Below are 21438 nucleotides of genomic sequence, written 5' to 3' on the forward strand. Positions count from 1 at the left end.
AATAAGGAAGTAAACATTGAGCTTCCTGTTCAGCAACGAGTCCTAGTTGAATTCAAGTTCAATTATATTGAACGTTGCGTGTACTGCACGGTCGTCGTCAGAGTCAATACACACATTTTGCTACAGGCACAGCTTCTGGCTAAATATAACGCATTAAAAAAACAAATCGGAAATGTTGGCTTTCATTTACAATCATTCAGTATCGCATTAGATTATGAATAGAATACACGAGGCGGGAGAAATGACGCAGCGGTGGTGACGGCGTCAAAAAAATCGATGTTCACTTACCGGTCCCATGATTGTTGCCTGCCAGTGAAATACTGTAAAGGAAAAAAAACGGAACTGTTTTAGTTTGTATTACATTATGTATGTATATTTTGACATATTAGTGAAGAGAAACAAAAGCAGTACGTATGCGAACAGGACATAATTTATTGATATTCATTAAGGCGTCATCACAAATTACGTCACGACGAATTTTGATAAACTTAAGTAGGGTAGTGTCTTGAAATATTTTTTTATAACAAAATACAAAGAATATACATGATTTTTCGAAAGTGTTAGACCCTACGCGTCTCCAGGGAAAACAAATTATTTCCATCGATTTTCTCGAAAGCACGTCTTAGAAGTCCGTGTCCATCGTCATTTGAAAACTACTGCATAAATTGATTTCAAATTTTGCACAAACTTTCTAGGTATGAAATTCGCAATCCCAACAACCTTTCCTTTTCTTGGTGGATTTTTCCATGAAAAATCGCAGTTTTAATTTGAAAAACCACAAAAAAATCATTAAAAAAAAAACAAATATAAACGTAGGTCCCTAGAAAACATCTTATACAACTATGTTATTTGGATTTTTGGACTTCTGATAATTTTATGTTGAGATACAGTGGACACCGCAAATCATGGCTTCTAAAAAGCATCTTCAAAAATATGTTTTTCCCACAACAAAATTTCAAAATGTTTTTCGAATGATGCTTTGTATGACGCAAACGAAATATTAATTTCGTTTTTGCAATGACTGACTGGAAACATATATTGGAGAAGCCAAATATATGTTGAAACTCACAGAAAAGATGATTTTTAGGGAAAAGATACGCTCAGAGACAGAAATCGAACCTGCGTTCTTGTGCATTCCGTCCATGCGCGCTACCATTTCGCCACCCTAAGCCTTGTGATAGACACAGCTCTAACACACGACTAGGTATGGTAAAGCGTACATCGAACATGGTCTAAATCCTAGCCGCCCCACGACCGGTATCCCATATCCTAACATCTTCTCTGTTCATCAGACAACAAACACTAGTCTTCTCGCTCTATACTACGCGTCTCTTCGCATGAATCAAGCCAAAGCCACAATTTATACGGTAGAGTGATGAGGTTTTACACGAACAGAACCAAATCTAACGTAATGATGAGCTGGACGGACGGCGTTATCAATGATTTGTTCATCCCAATGTGAATGCGTGTGATTAGGTTTTACATCATGACGACACTAATGGGTGTTTTGTTTACCCTCGAATACCGCGGAACGACATAAAATAACGACATAGGAATAACATGGAATAGAATGGAATGAACAAGTAAACAAACCAAACACTGATAGCTGGTAAATAAATGTTCATCCTACCAATTAAGTGAGTTTGTGTGTGTGTGTGTGTGTGTGTGTGTGTGTGTGTGTGTGTGTGTGTGTGTGTGTGTGTGTGTGTGTGTGTGTGTGTGTGTGTGTGTGTGTGTGTGTGTGTGTGTGTGTGTGTGTGTGTGTGTGTGTGTGTAAAGTCTAATTAGATTTTTCACCGTCACTGCCAATACTAGCCATGCAATAATTCTATAAACTATGAATTGGCTGCGAAGTCTTTTGAAACAGAAAGGCCAAATTCTACAAAAGGAATTCAATGCCAAGACTTTGCTTTTTTTATTTTGCCAACCTCGATTCATACACGTACAGAAGGTAAAGGCAGTACTTCTGAACTGTCAAGAATGAGCGCTCGTGACGTCAACATAAAAAAACCTGTTTTAATCCACCTAGTGGTGTAATGATGCCTTTCTCATATCAATCAAACTATCATATATAATACTGTGGTATTCTTCAAAATTATTTTTCTTCGATTCTTAAAAGAATAATCGAAATAGATTTGTTTGACCGTCTACTGATAAAAACTATCAATTGGAAAAGATTTGAGGTCGATTTAGAAAACTTTTTTCGGTTTATCGCTCTTTTCAGTGATGGTATAAAATTTTTAACACACTTTACCCTATATTTCCGGATCCGGAAGTCGGATCCGGATGAAATTCAGGAATTACGTATGGGACCACAGGACCTTTCATTTGAACCTAAGTTTGTGAAAATCGGTCGCGCCATCTATGAGAAAAGTTAGAACACATATTTTCATTTTTTTGCACATTTTACCCCATAAAGTTAGTGCAAAAAACGTTACATACACAAATACGCACACACACACACACACACACACACACACACACACACACACACACACACACACACACACACACACACACACAGACATTTTGCGTACTCGACGAACTGAGTCGAATGGTATATGACACTCGGCCCTCCGGGCCTCGGTTCAAACGTTCAAACGGTTTTCACAGTGATATGAAATATGAGAAAGGCGAAAAAAAATTTTTCTTCGATTCTTAAAAGAATAACCGAAATCGGTTTGTTTGACCGTCTACTGATAAAAACAATCAAATTGGAAAAGATTTGAGGTCGATTTAGAAAATTTTTTAAGGTTTTTCCCCATTTTCAGTGATGGTGTACAATTTTTAACACACTTTACCCTATATTTCCGGATCCGGAAGTCGGGTCCGCATGAAATTCAGGAATAACGCATGGGACCACAGGACCTTTCATTTGAATCTAAGTTTGTGAAAATCGATCGCGCCATCTATGAGAAAAGTTAAAACAAATATTTTCTTTTTTTTGCACATTTTACCCCATAACTCTCGAACCGGAAGTCGGATCTAAATAATATTCAGAAATTTTGTATGGGACCTCAAGACGTTTCATTTGAATCTAAGTTTGTGAAAATCGGATCAGCCATCTCTGAGAAAAGTTAGTGCACTTATTTTCACAATTTTTTGCACATTTTACCCCATAATTCCGGAACCGGAAGTCGGATCCAAATAATATTCAGGAATTTTGTATGGGACCACAAGACCTTTCATTTGAATCTAAGTTTGTGAAAGTCGGTTCAGCCATCTCCGAGAAAAGTTAGTGCAAAAAAACGTTACATACACACATACGCACATACACACACACATACACACACACACACACACACACACACACACACACACACACACACACACACACACACACACACACACACACACACATACACATACAGATATTTTGCGTACTCGACGAACTGAGTCGAATGGTATATGACACTCGGCCCTCCGGGCCTCGGTTCAAAAGTCGGTTTTCACAGTGATTGCATAACCTTTCTATATGAGAAAGGCAAAACAGTTTCAAACCACTTGATGGTGGTAATGACGCCTTTCTCATATCAATCATATTCTCATTGAGGTAGCGCTTCGCCGTGGTCAGGTCGAAGAGAGAAAACTCAATGCTTCCTCTTGCTTTGTCGCCGAAATTTCACCCTAAATGGCAAATTTCTCCAATACTAACCCGATTCAGGAAAAAAATGATTTTACTATGAATTTGGCGAACAATATCAGTTAGAAATAATTTCGTTCGCAAGATTACGTGCGATTTTTATTTAAACATTTTATTTTCTTGTGTGTTGACATTGTGAGTGTGCGAAAGAATAAGGAAAAACTCATTTATTTTTACAACTCGCACAAAATCTTTCGATAGAAACGTTTATCAGGCACAATTTATATTCGAATCAATAGAATAATTAATTATCTAGAATCGTATGATCTTGGAACTTCCGTTTTCTTCCCCGTTCTCTCGCAATTTTGCGTGAAACCCCGGGATAGGCAGCGAACTTCACCTGACCACGGCGAACGCTACCTTAATATTTTACTAAGGGAAAATATTTTTGATCGAGTCTTGAACAAAACCAGAAAAGTCTCTTTGAGTATTAATTAGCATACCATACAAAGTCTATTTAGGCACTAGTTAGCATAACCTACAAATTGAAATTTTGAACACATTTCAGCCTGTAGTACCAAGTGTGCAAGTTTAAGACGCCGTATTGTTGTCAACAAATGGCACATAAAATCTAAATTTGTTAATTGGCTCACCTCTTCAAAATGTCATATTTGTTTACTTTGTTTCGCCCTAGAAACATACTTCTATTTCGTGTTAACTATGTCGAATTTTGAGCCAAATAAATAGCTTTGACGGCATGTAATGATTCTTCTTGTTCAAGATGAATCTTATGGCGATATTTCTTCAACCGTCAAAAACTTATGAACGTTGGTTTTAACGTTTCAAAAAAACAGGCTACTTCAATGTTATGACAGTTCTCAATATTATGGGTATGATGAGTTTAGTTGTAAGACAGTGTGGTCAGCCCAACTTGCTATAATTAAGTTCGTGAGATAAGCTTTCCGAATACATAACGTAAGTTTCAAACAAAATTAGTTCAAAAATAAAGTTTCCATCTCGAACCGTACAGTTAACCGGATTATTGAAATAAAGAAGTGTTGTGCTCAGTAGTGGCTCTCTGTTTCCGCTTACAATTGGCATTTGACGGTGTTATTCGTTCGTTGCCGTGTGTTATATTCAAGTATTAATCCGTTGGAAACCACGATCCTGACCTAACAAATATTAACAAAAAAACGCAAAAATCGACGAAGAAGTTTGAAAATGACAAATTAAATACTATAATATAAATAAATACAGCAGATAACGACGAAGAAGATGAATATCACTCAGTAAGCCATTTCCGATCACCTGAGAGCCATGAGAAATTCGAAAAGGTTGGTAAATGGGTTCCACACAAACTTAGTGAACAACAAAGGGATGTACGAAATGCTTCTTTTACGCTAACGTTTGCATTCATTAGACCCGGGTTAGCGATTCAATGCATAGGGCGCTGGTCTTACAAGCCAGTGTTCGTATGGTCGAACCTCGACCTGGAAGGATTATTAGTGTTAGTAGGATCGTAGTACTAACCATGCAATGATTCTGTATCGCTGCGGCTGCGAAGTCTGTTGAAACAGGAAGACCAAATTCCATACAAGGAATGTAAGGCCAGGACTTTCCTTATATTAAAAAAAAATGGACAAAAATTGACGATTTTTCATGGGTGCACTTTCACCCGCACTGACGAAACTACCCATGCAACATCACCCATATTAACGCATGAGTCAGCAGACAAAATTTGACAGCTCTATCAGTCGAACTCTAACCGTGATGGCAAAAACCGTGAAGCAACTCCGTTCAGAAGTGTGTGAGTACAAAGAACGGCACCCCGCCGCACCGAAAACGGATATCGTGCGGCTTTTTGTGGTCGCTGGATATGCCCGTTCCAGCATCTACAACGTCTTGTACTATTAGACAACAATCAAAGCATTGTGAGAAAGCCCGGTTCCGAAGCTCCAGAGAAAGCTTAAGAGGAAGACCGAGGGAAAAGTGACTACATCGCTGCGTGCACTTGGCCGGCAATGCCGCAGCGGTAGCGAGTGAATAATTTCGATTTTCCCGGCGAATTGAGACCTATCTCACCCTGGATGGCAGGGCACTTTGTATTTCACTTTCCCCACGAATGAAGTGAGCTCCGAGGTGGAATTCATTTCACACACCAGAAGTTAGGTCGTTCATTATGAAATACCATAAGGGCGAAGATGCGGCATTCTGGCCGTATCGGTCGAAACGATCGTTGGAGCGGCCGAATATCGATGTGGTATCCTAATCGGCGAACCCGCCCAACGTCCACATCGAGAATTTTCAACCAAAAGCGCAACATCTACTCCAACAATTTCGTTGTGAAAACTGAGGAGGACTTGATAAATAAAACGAAGAAAGAAACTACCTTTTTTTCTTCATCACCCGAAAAAGTCCATTTTTTTAACGCAAACGTTACGATGGAAAGAGTTTTTTGCATCAGATTGTAACTGGTGACGAAAAATCGATATATTCTGAAAATCCGTAACGCACAAAATCATAGGCATCGCAAGGACAATCATCCATGTCGAATGCCAAATCGAATCGTGTTGGAAAGAAACACAATATTAGAAGGGATAATAGTGTACTACGAGCTTCATCAACCCGGTCAATAAATGAACAACGCACTAATCTAAAAGCGAGAGACCTATTCGACTTCACTGACGACGTTGATATTGTGACACGTAACACACGTGTATTGAAAAGATGATGGAAACATACATTGGACTGAAAACCGAAGCTACGCGTATCGGCCTGGCTCGCGTATTTAGGCTCACTGGTGATGATACCAGCAGAGAAATTCATAGGCGCATTTTAGCAGTAAATCATGCGTACCTTTGGGGTCATAAAACCCTTCGATCGAGTCAAGTAAACCAGTTGTTCTCTATGGCCACGAGACCTGGACTATGTTGGCAGAGGATCGGCGCGTTCGTGTATTCGAAAGTGCTGCGGTGGATCATCTATGACGGAGTGCAGATGGAAGACAGAACGTAAAGATGAACCACAAATTGACAAAGCTGCTAGGAGAACCACCCATCGTAAGGACAGCTAAAATTGGATGGCTACGATGGGTTGGGCAGCTCATTAGGATGCCGGACGACAGTCTAGTGAAAATGGTATTGGAATCGGATCCGTCTGGGACCAGAAAAAGAGGAGTGCTGTGAGCAAGGTGTATCGATCAAGTGGAAGATGATCCACAAAGTATCCATGCCTTGAGTGGCTGTCGGCGAGCAGCTATGAACCGAGTTTTGATGGAGACATATGCTTGATACATCAAAGAAGACCCCAGGACTATAGCTACTAGGTAAGGTAGGTAAGTATTAATCGAAAAATCGATCAGAATTAACTCAAAGACACGGATAAGTCATTCTGCAGATGAATTTGCTGCAGAAGAAGGTTTAATAAACAAATTCTACGCTTGATTTACGAATCTGGCTCAATGAATTGATGCCAATGAAACGTGAAGATTTCTTTTGACATGGTATCCATCAAGTGCCAAAGAGATGGACGCAATGTGTTGGAAGCGAGAGCCAATACTTTATTTGGCATCGTGCTTGAATGCTAGAAATTTTCAACCTGTGCACCTGGTAAGTTCGGAACCCGATATCGAACCGGCATAAAAGTCAATTGCAATTTCTGTGACCAAATCACAATCCTTTTGTGGAATTTGGCCGATTCATAGCGCAGCAACTAACATATCCTACAAATTGGAACAGTTTGGTGTCAAATTTGGATGATTGTGATTCTTTGTATATAGAAAGGATATATAATTTATAGAGCAACCGATTTTCAAAAGCACGTTGGAAAGTTTATATTGGGTTAGGGATCAAGTTTGAAGATGACATTTTCGGTTCTATACGTTCAATTTTCTGGGAGCTGTGGATCAAGTTCGAAAATTAAATGGCTGACATTACCGACATTACAGAGCTATATTCGTAGAAGTAATGTAACCGACAAACCATCAGTGATGCAATCAATATGAATGATTCTCAATGAAAAAATAAGTTTTAAGGTGACTGTTTGAATGGCAAGAGAAAGGTTTTATCACACCACTAGGTGAATATTGAGAAGAGTTCTTTTTTCATCGTCGTTCTGAATTTCAAAAACACTTCACCGAAAGTCGGATTCGGATAAAATTCAATAGCACAGTTCGCTTGCACATCTCATCCAAGTCAGTCGATGAAACAAAACCGCTTACGTTCGGGACGGAAGAAACCAAGTACAGTATTGTGTAATGAACAATGGAACGATCTAGATATGAGTGAACCAAACGAACAAAAGCTACCGCCGCTACGAAAGAATACAATTATTGTTGACTTCAGGCAGTGCAAAATTCGACCTTCGATACAAGAACTTGAAGGTTTGCTTAAGGAGCAAATGCATCTTGACATCAAACGTGTGCATTTACTTCAATGCAATAAGACAAATATTGTTGTTTACATCCAGTGTTATAAAGAGTGGGATGCTATTCAATTCGCAAAACACAATAATAATGTGCACTATGTGGAGCACGAAAACATTAAGTACAACATTCCAGTATATATGGAAGATAGTGCTATAGAAGTGCGTGTGCATGATCTTCCCTCAACCGTCATCGATCCTTATATTTGCAAAACGATGTCCCAATACGGAGAGATTCTCTCTATCGAAAAAGAAAAGTGGAAGAACTTTTTCTCCGGTTATCTAAATGGCGTACGTTTGGTACGCATGTGCTTGAAGAGGTCTATACCTTCTTATGTGACTTTCGGTCAGGATACAAGAATCCCGTGCAAATCACTTGTTACCTATGACAATCAGATGGCCACATGCCAATATTGCCAAAAAGCTGTTCACTACGGAAGCTATGTGATAAACTGGACAAGGAGACAACTACACCAAATGACACCAGTGCTTCCTTCATACCTACCCCAAGCAACCTCAGTACACCTGTGACAGTCACCAACAACAATGAAGCATCCCATTTCAACGAAACCATCAGTATTCCCTATAGAACAAAGTACACCAGCTGCAATTAACAACTTACCCTCCAACCAACCAGCAACTGCAACCAATGTAAAACAAGGCGCATCTACAGCAACTAGCTACGAACTCAAGACTGCGAACAATAGGGAAAACGAAAAGAAGACGGAAATCAACAACAATACCACCGATGCGACAATGGATGACGGGACGAGTTACGAACAAAGTGCCCCTCAATCCTCGCAGGAGGGAAATGGTAGCTTCTTTTCTCCTAGAAAAAGGGTGACAACGAGATCCAATACAAAAAAAATTAAAAATCAGCTCTATCAGCCACGTAAAACTTGTACGCAAATTGGCCTGAATAAAAATATCTTTTAAATAAAAAAAAATCAATAGCATCCTATGGGCAGGGCCGCCGAGAGAGGAGATGGAAAGGGAGGAATCCCCCGGGCCCGGAATTTCGAAATGTTTTTTATCCCATTTTTCATAACCACACAAAATATAAAAAATGGAAACAAATTTGACTTGATTTGATATTCCCATGCTCAATGTTTTTCAATAATCATGTTCAAGGGCCCGTAATATTGCAGTTCCGTCGGGCCCAAATTTTCTCTCGGCGGCTCTGCCTATGGGTTCATAAAACCTTTTATTTGGATCTAAGTTTTTATCGACGTGAACATTCCATAAGGTCACATAAACCAATGAAAGTTTCTCTTGGTTTACTTTTTCTTCTGTTAATAACTGCTTAATTTTCTCGTTTACTTATAAAATATTCGTGTGTAATGAATGACAATATTTCCAGATATGTAACGAGCATTTGTATAATAACGCGGATATAGTCGAAACAAAAATTAAACAAAGAGAATCTGTCAATTGCTTTCAGGCCCGTTTTGAAATGTTTACACCGATATCTGAGAAAATTGAGTACATATTTTTTGGAAATTCTTTGCATCTGTAATTTTGGAACCGAAAGTCGGATCCGGATAACATTCAATAGGGTTAATAGAACCTTTTTTATGAATCTCAGCTGGTGAAAATAGGTTCAGCTATCTCCGAAAAAGAATGAGTGCATATTTTCGTCATATACACACATACATATACGAGATTTGTTCAAAAAGTATCCCAAGTTTTGAGCTTTCGCGTGTTCGATTTTCGTCTATCCCAAAAAAAGATTGATCGAATAATGTGAATTAAATGTACTGTGACTAACAACTTAAAGTGCGCAAAAAAAAAAAAAAACTTGAAGTGCGCAGATGCATTCAAAATGTTGACTGTTGCGCACGGCGAAGCTACTTTGGACAAAATGGTGGTACAAAATGTTTAGAAAAGGCCGAGAAGATGTGAGCAACGAAGAACGTTCCGGACGCCCGTGAACCGTCAAGATGAAAACAATGATAGAGTAAAGAAACTAGTATTGGCCAATCGTCGAATCACCATCAGAGAAGTTGCTGAGGACCAACATGTATCGATAAGCTCGTGCCATTAGATTAATGCCAATAGTTTGAGCATGAGACCGGTCGCCGCGAAATTCGTACCACTATTGCTCAATTTCGATTAAAAACAGCATAGCATTAACTTTGCTTAGGAGTTATTGGATTCTGTCCGTAACGACCCAAAATTGTTCAGAAAAATCATGGGTTATTTGTTATGACGTAGAGCCCAAAACCCAACCATCCTAATGGAAACTCCCATCCCATCCATTTTTATTTTGGGATAGACTAAAATCGACGAAAAGCTTGAACACGTTCACGAACAATAGCTGTCAAAAACTGACTTGACATTCGAAATGGCCGGAATTATCAACATATGTGAGGGTCATAACGTCACCAAAAGATATAAAATCGAACATACATAGCTGGCAAAAATTCAAAATTCGCTATACTTTTTAACAAACCTCGTTATGTACGAGAAATTTTTAAACTTCGTTGAACTGATTGCTTCGTTTCAATCCGAAATTTGAACACGGATACAGGTTGATTCAATTTAATATTACTTGTCACGTGAACCAAGAATTTCTTAGTTATTTTGTATTGAATGTGAAATTATTTCCAGGATGAAAATTTGCTCCACTCGAATTCGGATTCTTAATTTCAAACACAGTTTAGATGTGTGTTACGCATTGACTAGTTGGAAGTATACATGAATATAGTACTTACGATCATCTCCTACTGGTCCGGCACTGCATTGTGCAGGTGGATCTCTCCCCAGGTCTTGTAGTTCCTACGGATAATCGAGATACAAAATATGATTAATTTTCACTTAAATAGAAAAATTTTCTGTAGAAGTAATATTTTAGAAGAACTCAACAGGGAATATTGAATAAAAAACAACAACAATAAATGTTTATATCTGCTAGCTTGAATAAAATAATCTGGTGACAGCAGCAGAAAAGATGCTATGGGCCCAAAATACGTCTACAATCCCGCCTTATGACCCAAACTTTAAAACCTGAGTTGCAAAAGGGATAAATAATCATATTTTGTGAACCGCTAAATGTTCATACATATATGACAGTTGCAATATTCTTAGCTTCGGTTTAAATTTTTATGTTTCGCTGAGGGGTGAAGGGTTGAATGCACATGATTTATATTTATAATGTATGAACGAAGTCAGTACAGACATATCTTGTAGTAGCTCATTACAGCTGTTTTTCAAAGAAGGGCGAATCTCACATTGACACCAAATGGAGAAAAACATCGATGAATGTTTCGACTTTGGTTTCAAGTCGTATTTAGAAAGTATCGATATTTTTTATTAGTCGATGAATTGTTGGTTTATCTTTAAAAGGCATGCAAGTTTTACCACTTTCCTTGTATATCTACTGAATAAATCAACATAAAAAGTGTTTCGACCTTTTTCGATTTGTTTACTTTTATGCTTTCTGTGTGAATTATGAAGTTAAGCTCTTGGGCTTTTTTCGTCGAATTGGCTGGTTTCCGCAACTATGACAAATCTGCAGGAAATTTTGTAGTCTCGAGCCGGTATAGAAAGGTTATCGGTGTCCTTTGGTGTAGGTGATCTTTTTTTTTTTGGGAAGTTTTTTTTGACAGTACTGGCAAGTGATTGATTGATTGATGATTCTCATATATGATCAGCGAATTGATTTGAAATTTCCAGTGAGTGGATCTCTCCAAATGAATACGTAATACACGAATACCGTTTCATATACCAGGGAAAAAATCCAAATGTTTTTGAACAAAGCTATTGTTTATGCTCGGGGAAGGCCTCAACTGACCTCAACTTATACACCGGTATGTTCTATTTGACATCGTTACGCAAAGGACTGTATTTTCTGCAACGAATTTTGCTACCTCCGTTTAATTTTTTGCTATGAACTGTATGCATATTATCAGATTCGTTCAACTGCAGCATTTATACCATGTTCATGTCGAGACACATTTTTTGGTCCTAGAAGTTTCCAATTTCGCTCATTGAAATTAGATTACTAAACTTTCTGAAGTCAACAATTGACCTTGATTGTACAACCAGTGCTTTTTGTCGTTTAGGTTTGCTATTGTCGAAATAGTTTTATTTGTTTGCTACGCTGTACTCTACTTTGTTTCTGTTACCGAAATTGTAGCGGCACGTCTGTTTGGATCAAGGCACACAAGCGAACTGTTCCATATTTGCTGAATTCTTGGTACATACATTTATTTATTTCTTTATTTACAATCAACAGACACAATTTGGTCCTAATAATTCCTAATAATATTCAGAAAATTTGTTCGTATTTAGCTTAGTGACACATTAAAATCATTCCCAGATGAAACACGGTTTAACGACCTCTGTAAATTCGAAGAAAAGAACTGTTGCTGGGTCGTACATTGAGTCGCTCATACAAGTTTTAAGATTCTCATACAAGTTTTAAGATTCTCATACAAGTTTCACGGTAATCCTAACTAAGCAACTAATATAACCTAAAAACTGAGTTTCGAACTAAATTTAGAATTCTTCTGTATTTTTGCATTTTCGCTGATGTGCTGACATTTCAAATGACATCAACTTATGAGACCATGAAAACTTTCATTTGAAATTCAGTTTGTAAAAATTGACCGTTTCTGAGAAAGGTTACTTTTTCCGGTACTTCCGGAACCGGGAACTAATATATACCCGACATCAATGTAATCAAACGAGTTCTAGGACTAGTTTGAAGTATTTCGCTCAAGATTGGGTTCTATAAACAAATTTCTTTTAAACCTAAGCTTGCTAAAATTGATCGGACGGTCTCCAAGAAAGTCGAGTGCACTTTTGTAATTTTTTTAACATTTTATCTCATTACTCCGAAACCGAATGTCGGATTCTGATAAAATTGCAAAGCTTGCTATAAGTGAAATCGGCCTTTCATTTGAATCTAAGTTCAAGAAAATTAGTTTGGCGGTCTCTGAAAAAATTGAATATACATTTTTTCCATTTTTTTCGCTTTTGACCCCGTTATTGTTGAACCGGAAGCTCGATCCGGATAAAACACAATAGCAGACTATGGGACCAGGAGACCTTTCATTTCAATCTAAGTTTGTAAAAATAGGTCCAGCTATTTCCAAGAAAATCGAGTGAATCTTTGTTACTCTGCTTTATCCATCTAATAGTGTGATAATACTCTTTCTTGCCATCCAAACAGTCTCATTAAAATATATTTTTTCATTGACATTTTTGACACGGATTTGGACTAATTTTTGATACAAATTCCTTCAGATAGAATCGGGTAGTTCAGTGCAAGTGCATTAGATCATTGGTCTCTTTAGGAAAAAATGTACGGATAGAAAAATGTGATCTGTCGGTTAAGTCACTTATATTTTTATACTTCAGAAAATGTTAGCCAAGTGTTAGTTAACCCAATAGAAAACTTTCAAACAAGCCTAACACTGTTGAAATCAGTTGTTCAGTCATCTTCGAGAAAATTAAGCGGGTAGATAGAACGAAAAAACCTGTTTTAATCCACCTAGTGGTGTAATGATGCCTTTCTCATATTACTCATTACATCATAAATATTATTGTGCAATTCTTCCGGAACCGGATTCAGATGACCGGAATATCCGAAGTTAGTTCGTTTGCCAGTAACAAAAAAGACCTCTAAATTGGAAGTTTTGAACCTATTTAAACCTAGACGTACTATTTGATGCTCTATTTCGATTAAACCAACTAAACGAAATCGAACAAACGAAGCAAACCCCCGTTTCTGTTACTTTTGCATATGTAAGTCAGCTAAACAGCATCAATCATGACGCTCATCGCCCAATAACTGCGGAACCGGATGAAATTTCACAGTAACTTTTGTGACAATGTGAGCTTTAGTTTAAACCAAGATTAGTGAAAATCGGTTCAAGCATCACTAAGAAATCGACATCAGTTCTCTTTTTTTGGAGTTTTTCTTCACTACTTTCGGTGCTTCCTGAACCGGAAGAGGGGGGACTAGTAGTACCGAATTAAGTTTATATGCCCAAAAACAAGTTCTGCAAACTAGAAGAATTTATTAGTCAGTTTTAGTTAGTTAGTTAAAAATTGGTAATTTTCCACTTATCACGCTTTAGTTCAAGAACCGGAAGTTGAATTGAATAAAATGTTCTATAAATTTCTAGGAAACTATAAGACCTTCCATTTGAATCTTAATGGTAAACGACATTTGGCTCTACGGGACTCGGTTAAAAGGTCGATTTTCACAGTGATTGCATAGCCTTTCTATATGAGAAAGGCAAAAAGAACTTACATTTTTCGATTTCGTCGAGCTGAGTCGAATAGTATATAGGGACGACTGAGAATCCGATCAAAAGTCGGGGTTTTCAACAAGCCCTAAAAGCGTAAAGTCAATTTCTATTTTTTTGTATTGATATGCTACCTTGATCAAAAAGTTTCCGGAATCACCAACGAGAGGCACTCTCAGTCACCCAAATAGATTTTTCAGCTTTACCTTTTACCTTTACCTTCAAATTTTCAGCTTTACCTTTTACCTTTACCTTTAGCTTTACTAATTTTTACCTAGACAATTGTAGAAGTTACGCTGTGCTGAGGTACATCTGCGATTGTGCGTGTCCTCGATTTTGTACAATTTTCAAAATGGAATTGAATTTGCAATGAGTTTGCATTAAATTTTGCGTTAAAAACGGTTTCAATGGTGCGACGATATTGCAAATGATAGAAGAGTGTTCCGGTAACGATACTCTCAAGAAAACAGTCGTCTATCAGTGGCACGAACGTTTTAGAAGTGGTCGGGAGTCTTTGATTGATGGTGAGAGAAGTGGTAGGCCATCGACATCGAAAACCGACGAAAACATCAACAAAATTAAAGAATGGATGACCGTAGACCATAAACTGATTATTAAAGTGATGGCAGAACAGTCTAGAGACGTTTGCGCGAAACAATTCGCCGAAAAAGACCAAATTTGTGAGCAAACAATTTGTGGATCGTGCACCACGATAACGCACCGTCACACAATGCCATCGTTATCCGTGAACATTTGGCTAAAAAACGAAACGACTACCATTCAGCAACCACCGAATTCACCTGATTTGGCCCCCTGCTACTTTTTACTATACGGTCGACAGAAGAAACCGCTCCGTGGAATGTGTTTCAGCACCCCAGATGAGATTTTGGAAGAATCACCTGATGCCCATGCCGAAAACTGAATATAAAAAACCGTTTCGAGGATTGGATCAAGCGTATGTTGCAGTCGATGGAAAGTACATTGAAGAGTCTTATATTTTTAATTTTCTGAATAAATTCCTGGAACTTTTTGATCGAGGTAGTAAGTTAGTGATACATTAGAGATTCATCCACTCCAGGAAGAACGATTAACTCCTCTGACTATTGCTCCTTACCATATTTGGTGAGAAACGATAGAATATAATATTGTTCAATTTTAGCTCACCATTCACAAACATAATCATGACAAAATGTAAACAAAGCGAATTTAGAATTGCCTTTTAGGCTTATTTGAAAAGTTTACGTCGATATGTTGCTCAAACTGACAGCGTTTGATACCAGTTAGAGATCCAAGTAAAACGGAAAACGGGTTTGAATAAACAATGGTTCAGCTTTTGGTGCCCGTGTTTGGAGTTTTTCGAAAGTATTGTGTAATAATGACTAATCGAAGCATTATTTTTTATGTTTATAAATATGCATTAATAATTGATAAAAAATGATCATTGCTTACTGTCCAATGGTTCCATCAAATATTACAAATGATAAACCAAAGGTTGCTTAGCGAATTCAACTATTTACTTTAAAACTACTTAAGATTTAAGACAACTAAGCTATGATTGTGGGTCAACAAAAATTATCTTTCTAATCCAAGACCCTGAAATTAAAAACATGAGGTTAAATGTAATGTCAAATGTTTCGATCCACAGCCAAATTTCATCCACAGACAGATTTCGATACAGAATATTCCCCAATTACTACCATATTACAGATGATACACAATATTCCCCAATTACTACTAATTACTATCAAATTTTGTCGAAATCTGAAATAAAAAGTAAACTAGAATTTTGACACCGAATAGGAAATTATTATTTGTCGCATTCATCAGACCATTGTTTATATTGCAAAGTACGAATTTGACTGTAATTTAGCCATTATTTTAATGTAGATAATAGTTCTAACAACACTCTTAATCGGTCACAATGAACGTAAGTCAATTAAAATGTCCGCCTGGTGATTAGTCATTTACTGGTAGCATTGTTGTTTATTAAAGCACAAAATAAAAGCAACATATTTCAATCATTGCCACAGCCAGCAATCGATGGTCAATTTTGTGCAGCGATTCAGATTGGTGCAAATTGAAATAGTTAGTTGATGTTATATCAAAATTCTCCAAAACTTACTCGGGTTGAAAAATGGTGAATCATTCCTCAAGTTTTATTAAACCAGTGGTCTAAAGAAAATTGCATTAATACATTTAAGATTACTGTCCTATGCCACGTTTTCTGCAAGGGCAATACAAGGGATCTGCAATTTTCAGCGAATCTATATGGTCGTTCCATAGTCGAGCAAAACAGTGCTCTTCAAAAAGTTTAGATGGTTTCATAAGACATGTCGTTAAAATAGATTAAAATAAGTCTTTTCTTGAACCATCACGAAGCTCTGGCAGCTCTGACGACCACAAACACATCGTAACCGAACACATACACTGGACTATTTTCCTGCTGATGGTATAATCGCGAAGCGAGAGCCCCGTTATTGAAGGTTTTCTTCTACGGTATCTACACAGAGCAGAGTATCTAAAATTGCACAATCTTCATATCTGCAGTACTTCTGCACTTTTTTTGGAAATATCTAGACCAATACGACAGGGCGCGCACTGATAAACTCGTTGGTTTCATACAAAACCTTGAGAAAACAGCAGGACTTTTCAGGCTAGAACCTGCATGTTAATGGAAACACCCAACCTTAACCCCATTCACACGGATGACGGAAGTACGGGGTATGTTGGATTTGGACTCACCTTGTTAATTCTTTTTAACGCCATCTATTCTGCGATGTGCTGTGGCCTCTAGGCTCTAAGTTTTTCCGCAAAGAACGAAACTAACTGGCTCTCCCGCTGCCAACTATGAGAAATCGCAGCCCGCTGTTCCTTGCTCGATCGAAAAAAAGTCCGTCTGCTTCTTCGCTAACTTATTTTCCCCCTATTGACTTTTGCGTTACTCACGCACACATACGCACGGAATTCACAAAGGGGAGTTGAAAAAAGAACCGAAAGAAAACTGAAACGAGAAAACGAATGTGGCCGTGCAGGGATTCGGTGCTAAGCTATTAACTGTCGGACAGAAAACAAGCGATTTAGCATGAATCCCGTATCCGAACCGGGAACTTATCCTATCGAAAAACTAAGCGACACCGAATTAATACGAATAAACTACACGAACGCGAACCGATTCGTTTTTCCGGTGAAAAAATATTTCTTTGAAAACGGTATAAACTAGACTGTCGAAGTGATATTACAAGATGGCTACGGTTTTTCCTCTTCCCTGTTTCAATCGTTTTGCAAGCACGGCTCAATGACGATTCTGTTCCATCAATTTTGTGACTCGCCCAGTCGCCCTAGCACTGTCAGTTTGATGGGAAAACGATAAAAGTATATGTCACCACTGACGATTAACTCGCGAGAAGACAAAATAAACTTGAGTGACCACGGAAGTCAAGTTGGCGATCGTGCAAAGGCAACGACACTAAATTCAATGCATTGCTATATGGGTCTCACTCTCACGTAACTCTTTCCCAATGAGCTAACATATTTCCTCGAATATACTAGTTGTTGCCAGTTTTCATTTCATGCAGGTATTTTTATCTACCGTGACGACACGGCCTTAGACCTCGATAATCGTTCAATAAAACATTGAAGGAAACAAATTGGCTATTTTTGAACAAATTGTTTGCACAATGAAAAATTAGACACGTCTAAGAATACCGGCAGCACTGAAAAACTACATAAAATCTCAACACAAGTTAATCAACCATTTTGCCAGTTTCACTGAATTGGCACATTTCTCTTCATGTACTGAAGGCTCTTATCGCCCAGTGTATGGGTTCTCTGAAAGCGAAATTAGCAACAAAGAGGAAAATCCGTAACCTGAGCAAGAGTTTTCATAGCACTACTTTCACACTACAATTCTCTTCAGTTGAATAGTCTTCATAACACGAATAATTTCCACCTGAAATTCCGTCCGTATCGCACCGAATCGACAGACAGTAGTTTTGCGAAAATTTCCTTCACACAACACCTTCTGACCACGATTTATAGAATGAGTCCCTGCTCAAGAAAGTTTGCAGCACTCACACTGAGAATCAGTCAACCGAGAGCCGAAGCCACATTTCGTTAAGAGCCCAGTGAGTATGGAAATACTGATCGTTACTTTGAATTTGTCGAAAAGCTACACGCTAAATTAAGTTAACTTAAAGAAAATGAATACTTAAATAATAAGTAATTTCAAGTAAATCGTCTTCCAGATCAGTTTATCCAGATAATGTAGGCCACCATCAGTTAAAAATAAATTTCGGAACAATGCCGAGAATTTTCGGCTACTCGTGTTTTTATTTAAAATTTCATATGAAATTCAGTATGCGAAATGTGAATAAATGCGGAATCCAGTGCAACAACCGATTCCAAATAAATTTCGCCTCCAACTGATTGTTTCGGAAATCGGTCGGAATTTAGAGAGAGATCGGACTGATTGTCAATACATTTTCTTCATTTTCTCTGATTTTGCTAGAGGAAATTTTTGCTAAGCTTTAAATAGATAAACCTATACCTTCAAGTATTTCGGATGTATAGAACTAGTAAATGATCTGACCGTCCAAGAATTGAAGCATAAACAGTAAAAATTTTATTTTGACCGTTATTTTCGGAACTTTTGGAACTGGGAACCTATATATGTTCCCAGTTTCAAAAGTTCCGGAAATAATGGTCAAAAACTCCGAATAAAAAGGAACTTATTTTGTTTTCTCGATGAAATGGTCTTATGGTTCAATAAGAATTGTTAAGAATCACATGGTGAAGAGTGCCATTCATTTGACTACTATCTGTTGGCAGCCAGCATTGCCGTCAATTGGTTTCGTTACTTTCGGCACGTCAGAATAGACATTGCACAATTAGTGTAGAATAAGTGCGTTGTAAGTAGTAACGACATTACATCTGCTTAACGGATTATGTTGATCTGCGAGGTGGCATTAGTAGATCAACATAATCTGCAAATGCACTGATGAGCTGAATGCGAAATGTAAATAATACCTGACAGTGTTATTTACGAGCTAAGTGAATTTCAAAATAAGACGATGATGAACCTATAGAAATCCTAAAGATTCAAGGAAAGGTGCTCAGAGCAGTGTTTTTAACTGACAACCAAGGTTACGTTTGGCCTATGTCCACATAGGATTGGCTGTCAATGGGAAAATAAATGGCTGACAACTATTCTGGTGCTCGGCAGCAGAGTTGCCAGGTTGTTTTTTAAAAAATCTGTCAAAACTCAAAAATTTATCTGGATTTGTCTGGGTCTACTATATAGAAGGAAATTTTTCCCGGGCTTCATTTTCAGTGAACAAAAAAAAAAGGTCTCCCCACCTATCGTATGCAGGCCAAAACCGTAAAGATCTAGTAAGATCTGACTTAATCTAGGAAAGTCTGGGAAAATTTGGGAAATCTGGCAAAAGATCTGATTAGTTTGAGTGTCTGGCGAAACGAGGAAAATCTGGCAACCTGGCAACGCTGCTCGGCAGCCTTACCTCATATACCTCAATTGAGACAACCTTATTTAGATTTCGTCTCATCGTTGTTATGTTATCGTACTTTGATTCTATTATTCGCACATAGTCAAGATGTTGAGTTATTCTCTTAATGTTATATTATACACTACAATGTAAACCGAGGGGGACGACAGATCTGTTTTTTTTTCAAATAAAATACAAAAAGTCAATGGAAAGCGAAAAAAACTACATCTATCCAAACATCTAGATCGATCCGTTTGAAAGCTTTGTTGTTAACCAGCTAAAATCCAAGAAAAGACGATCGATCCATATTCAACCGCTACTATGTGTAGCAAAGAGAATGAAAGTGTACATAATCGTATGCAGCGTGAAAAAGCCTAATCGAAGCGAAGTGCAGTTTTCTAGTGTCGTCCCCCTCGATGTAAACTTGTTTTTCCTTGCCGTATAATTTAACACTTGCATTGGAGAACTGTCTGCCAGGAGTTGGACAATTGTTTTAACCCCTTGGCTGCCTGTTGTACTGAAGTTTACAGCATCGTTATATCAAGCTTTAAAGTGAATAGAAAAAAATCGTCTGGTAGATTAAAAGCAATTACAGATTCATAAGGGAATATTCTCGAGTGACAAGAGTTATTTGTTTGTTCGCTAAAAGCATCAACAAATATGTATCTGTCAAAGATGACTGAAATTTTAGACTGGACGATTTACAATTTTAGTATTGTATATTATTTTTATAGTTGATATTGATAATGTTTCGGTGAAGCACGAAATTTTGAAGACAAAGACGTCGATTAATACAAAGTATCATTGTATAATTTTTTTGGTAATAAAAACATTGTCATTTAACGGTCAATTTAAAAAAAATATTTTTCTGGTTTGTGGTCACGAAGGGATTGAAGGGATTGAATATGCCATTTAAAATACAATATTAAACGATTTGAAATTCTTTGGTATGACGCTTTACTGGCTTTGAAACTAGTGTCCTTGTTATAATAAGAGTCCCGCGAAGATAAAATTCGTTTATCGTGTGTCAGCCACAGCACGATGTTTTTCAGTTTTTGCAATGACTGAGCGGAAATATATATTGGAGAAGCCAAGTGAAAGAAAAACTAACGGAAAAGATGAATTTTTGGAAAAAGATACGCTCAGAGACAGGACTCGAACCTGCGTTCTTATGCATTCCGTGCATACGCGCTACCATTTCGCCACTCTGATCTTGTTTTAGCCACTCCAAAACTCGAAACAGACATAGTAGCAACGTACATCGAACATGGTCTACATCCTGGCCGTCACCCGACCGATACCTTACATCCAAACATCTTCTCTGTCCATCAAACACTAAGAACGCAGGTTCGAGTCCTGTCTGCATGAGAACGCAGGTTCGAGTCCTGTCTCTGAGCGTATCTTTTTCCAAAAATTCATCTTTTCCGTTAGTTTTTCTGTCACGATGTTTTTGTTATTTGCTTTGGTAAACTGGGTACAAGATGGATGCCATGACCGATTCAATGACTTTTGTCAAAGCCACATAAAACATTCGCCCGTCGTCTAGTAACTCGCGCATTTCCACCGACTGTCGTTGCTACACAAAAAAAATGTTGGCAGCGCATTTTATTTTTTGCAAGAAACAGGTCAGTTAATTACTAATATAGATGTTAAAGTATCAACTTGATGCCTAATA

At 37.8% G+C, this 21438-nt stretch overlaps 1 protein-coding gene across 4 annotated transcripts in view; it reads right to left on the reverse strand.

Moving 5' to 3' along the window:
• The window catches only part of LOC131425412 (ubiquitin-conjugating enzyme E2-17 kDa), a 38391-nt gene extending 20045 nt beyond the window's left edge, over nucleotides 1-18346 (reverse strand). Inside the window, exons 1-4 of one of the 4 annotated variants that reach the window (XM_058587304.1) lie at nucleotides 18212-18346; nucleotides 17005-17263; nucleotides 10720-10783; nucleotides 289-320 (exon numbers count right to left, since the gene is read on the reverse strand). In XM_058587304.1, the coding sequence (XP_058443287.1) occupies nucleotides 289-320; nucleotides 10720-10783; nucleotides 17005-17028 (120 nt within the window). In that variant the 5' untranslated portion in view covers nucleotides 17029-17263; nucleotides 18212-18346. Of the gene's footprint in view, nucleotides 1-288; nucleotides 321-10719; nucleotides 10784-17004; nucleotides 17415-17501; nucleotides 17874-18129 lie in introns of those variants that run through there. The other 3 variants (XM_058587305.1, XM_058587306.1, XM_058587303.1) reach the window with 3 other exon arrangements.
• Between the last annotated feature and the right edge of the window lie 3092 nt (nucleotides 18347-21438).

Source organism: Malaya genurostris, chromosome 1 (assembly GCF_030247185.1).
Source record: "Malaya genurostris strain Urasoe2022 chromosome 1, Malgen_1.1, whole genome shotgun sequence".
Classification (NCBI taxonomy): Eukaryota; Metazoa; Arthropoda; class Insecta; order Diptera; family Culicidae; genus Malaya; species Malaya genurostris.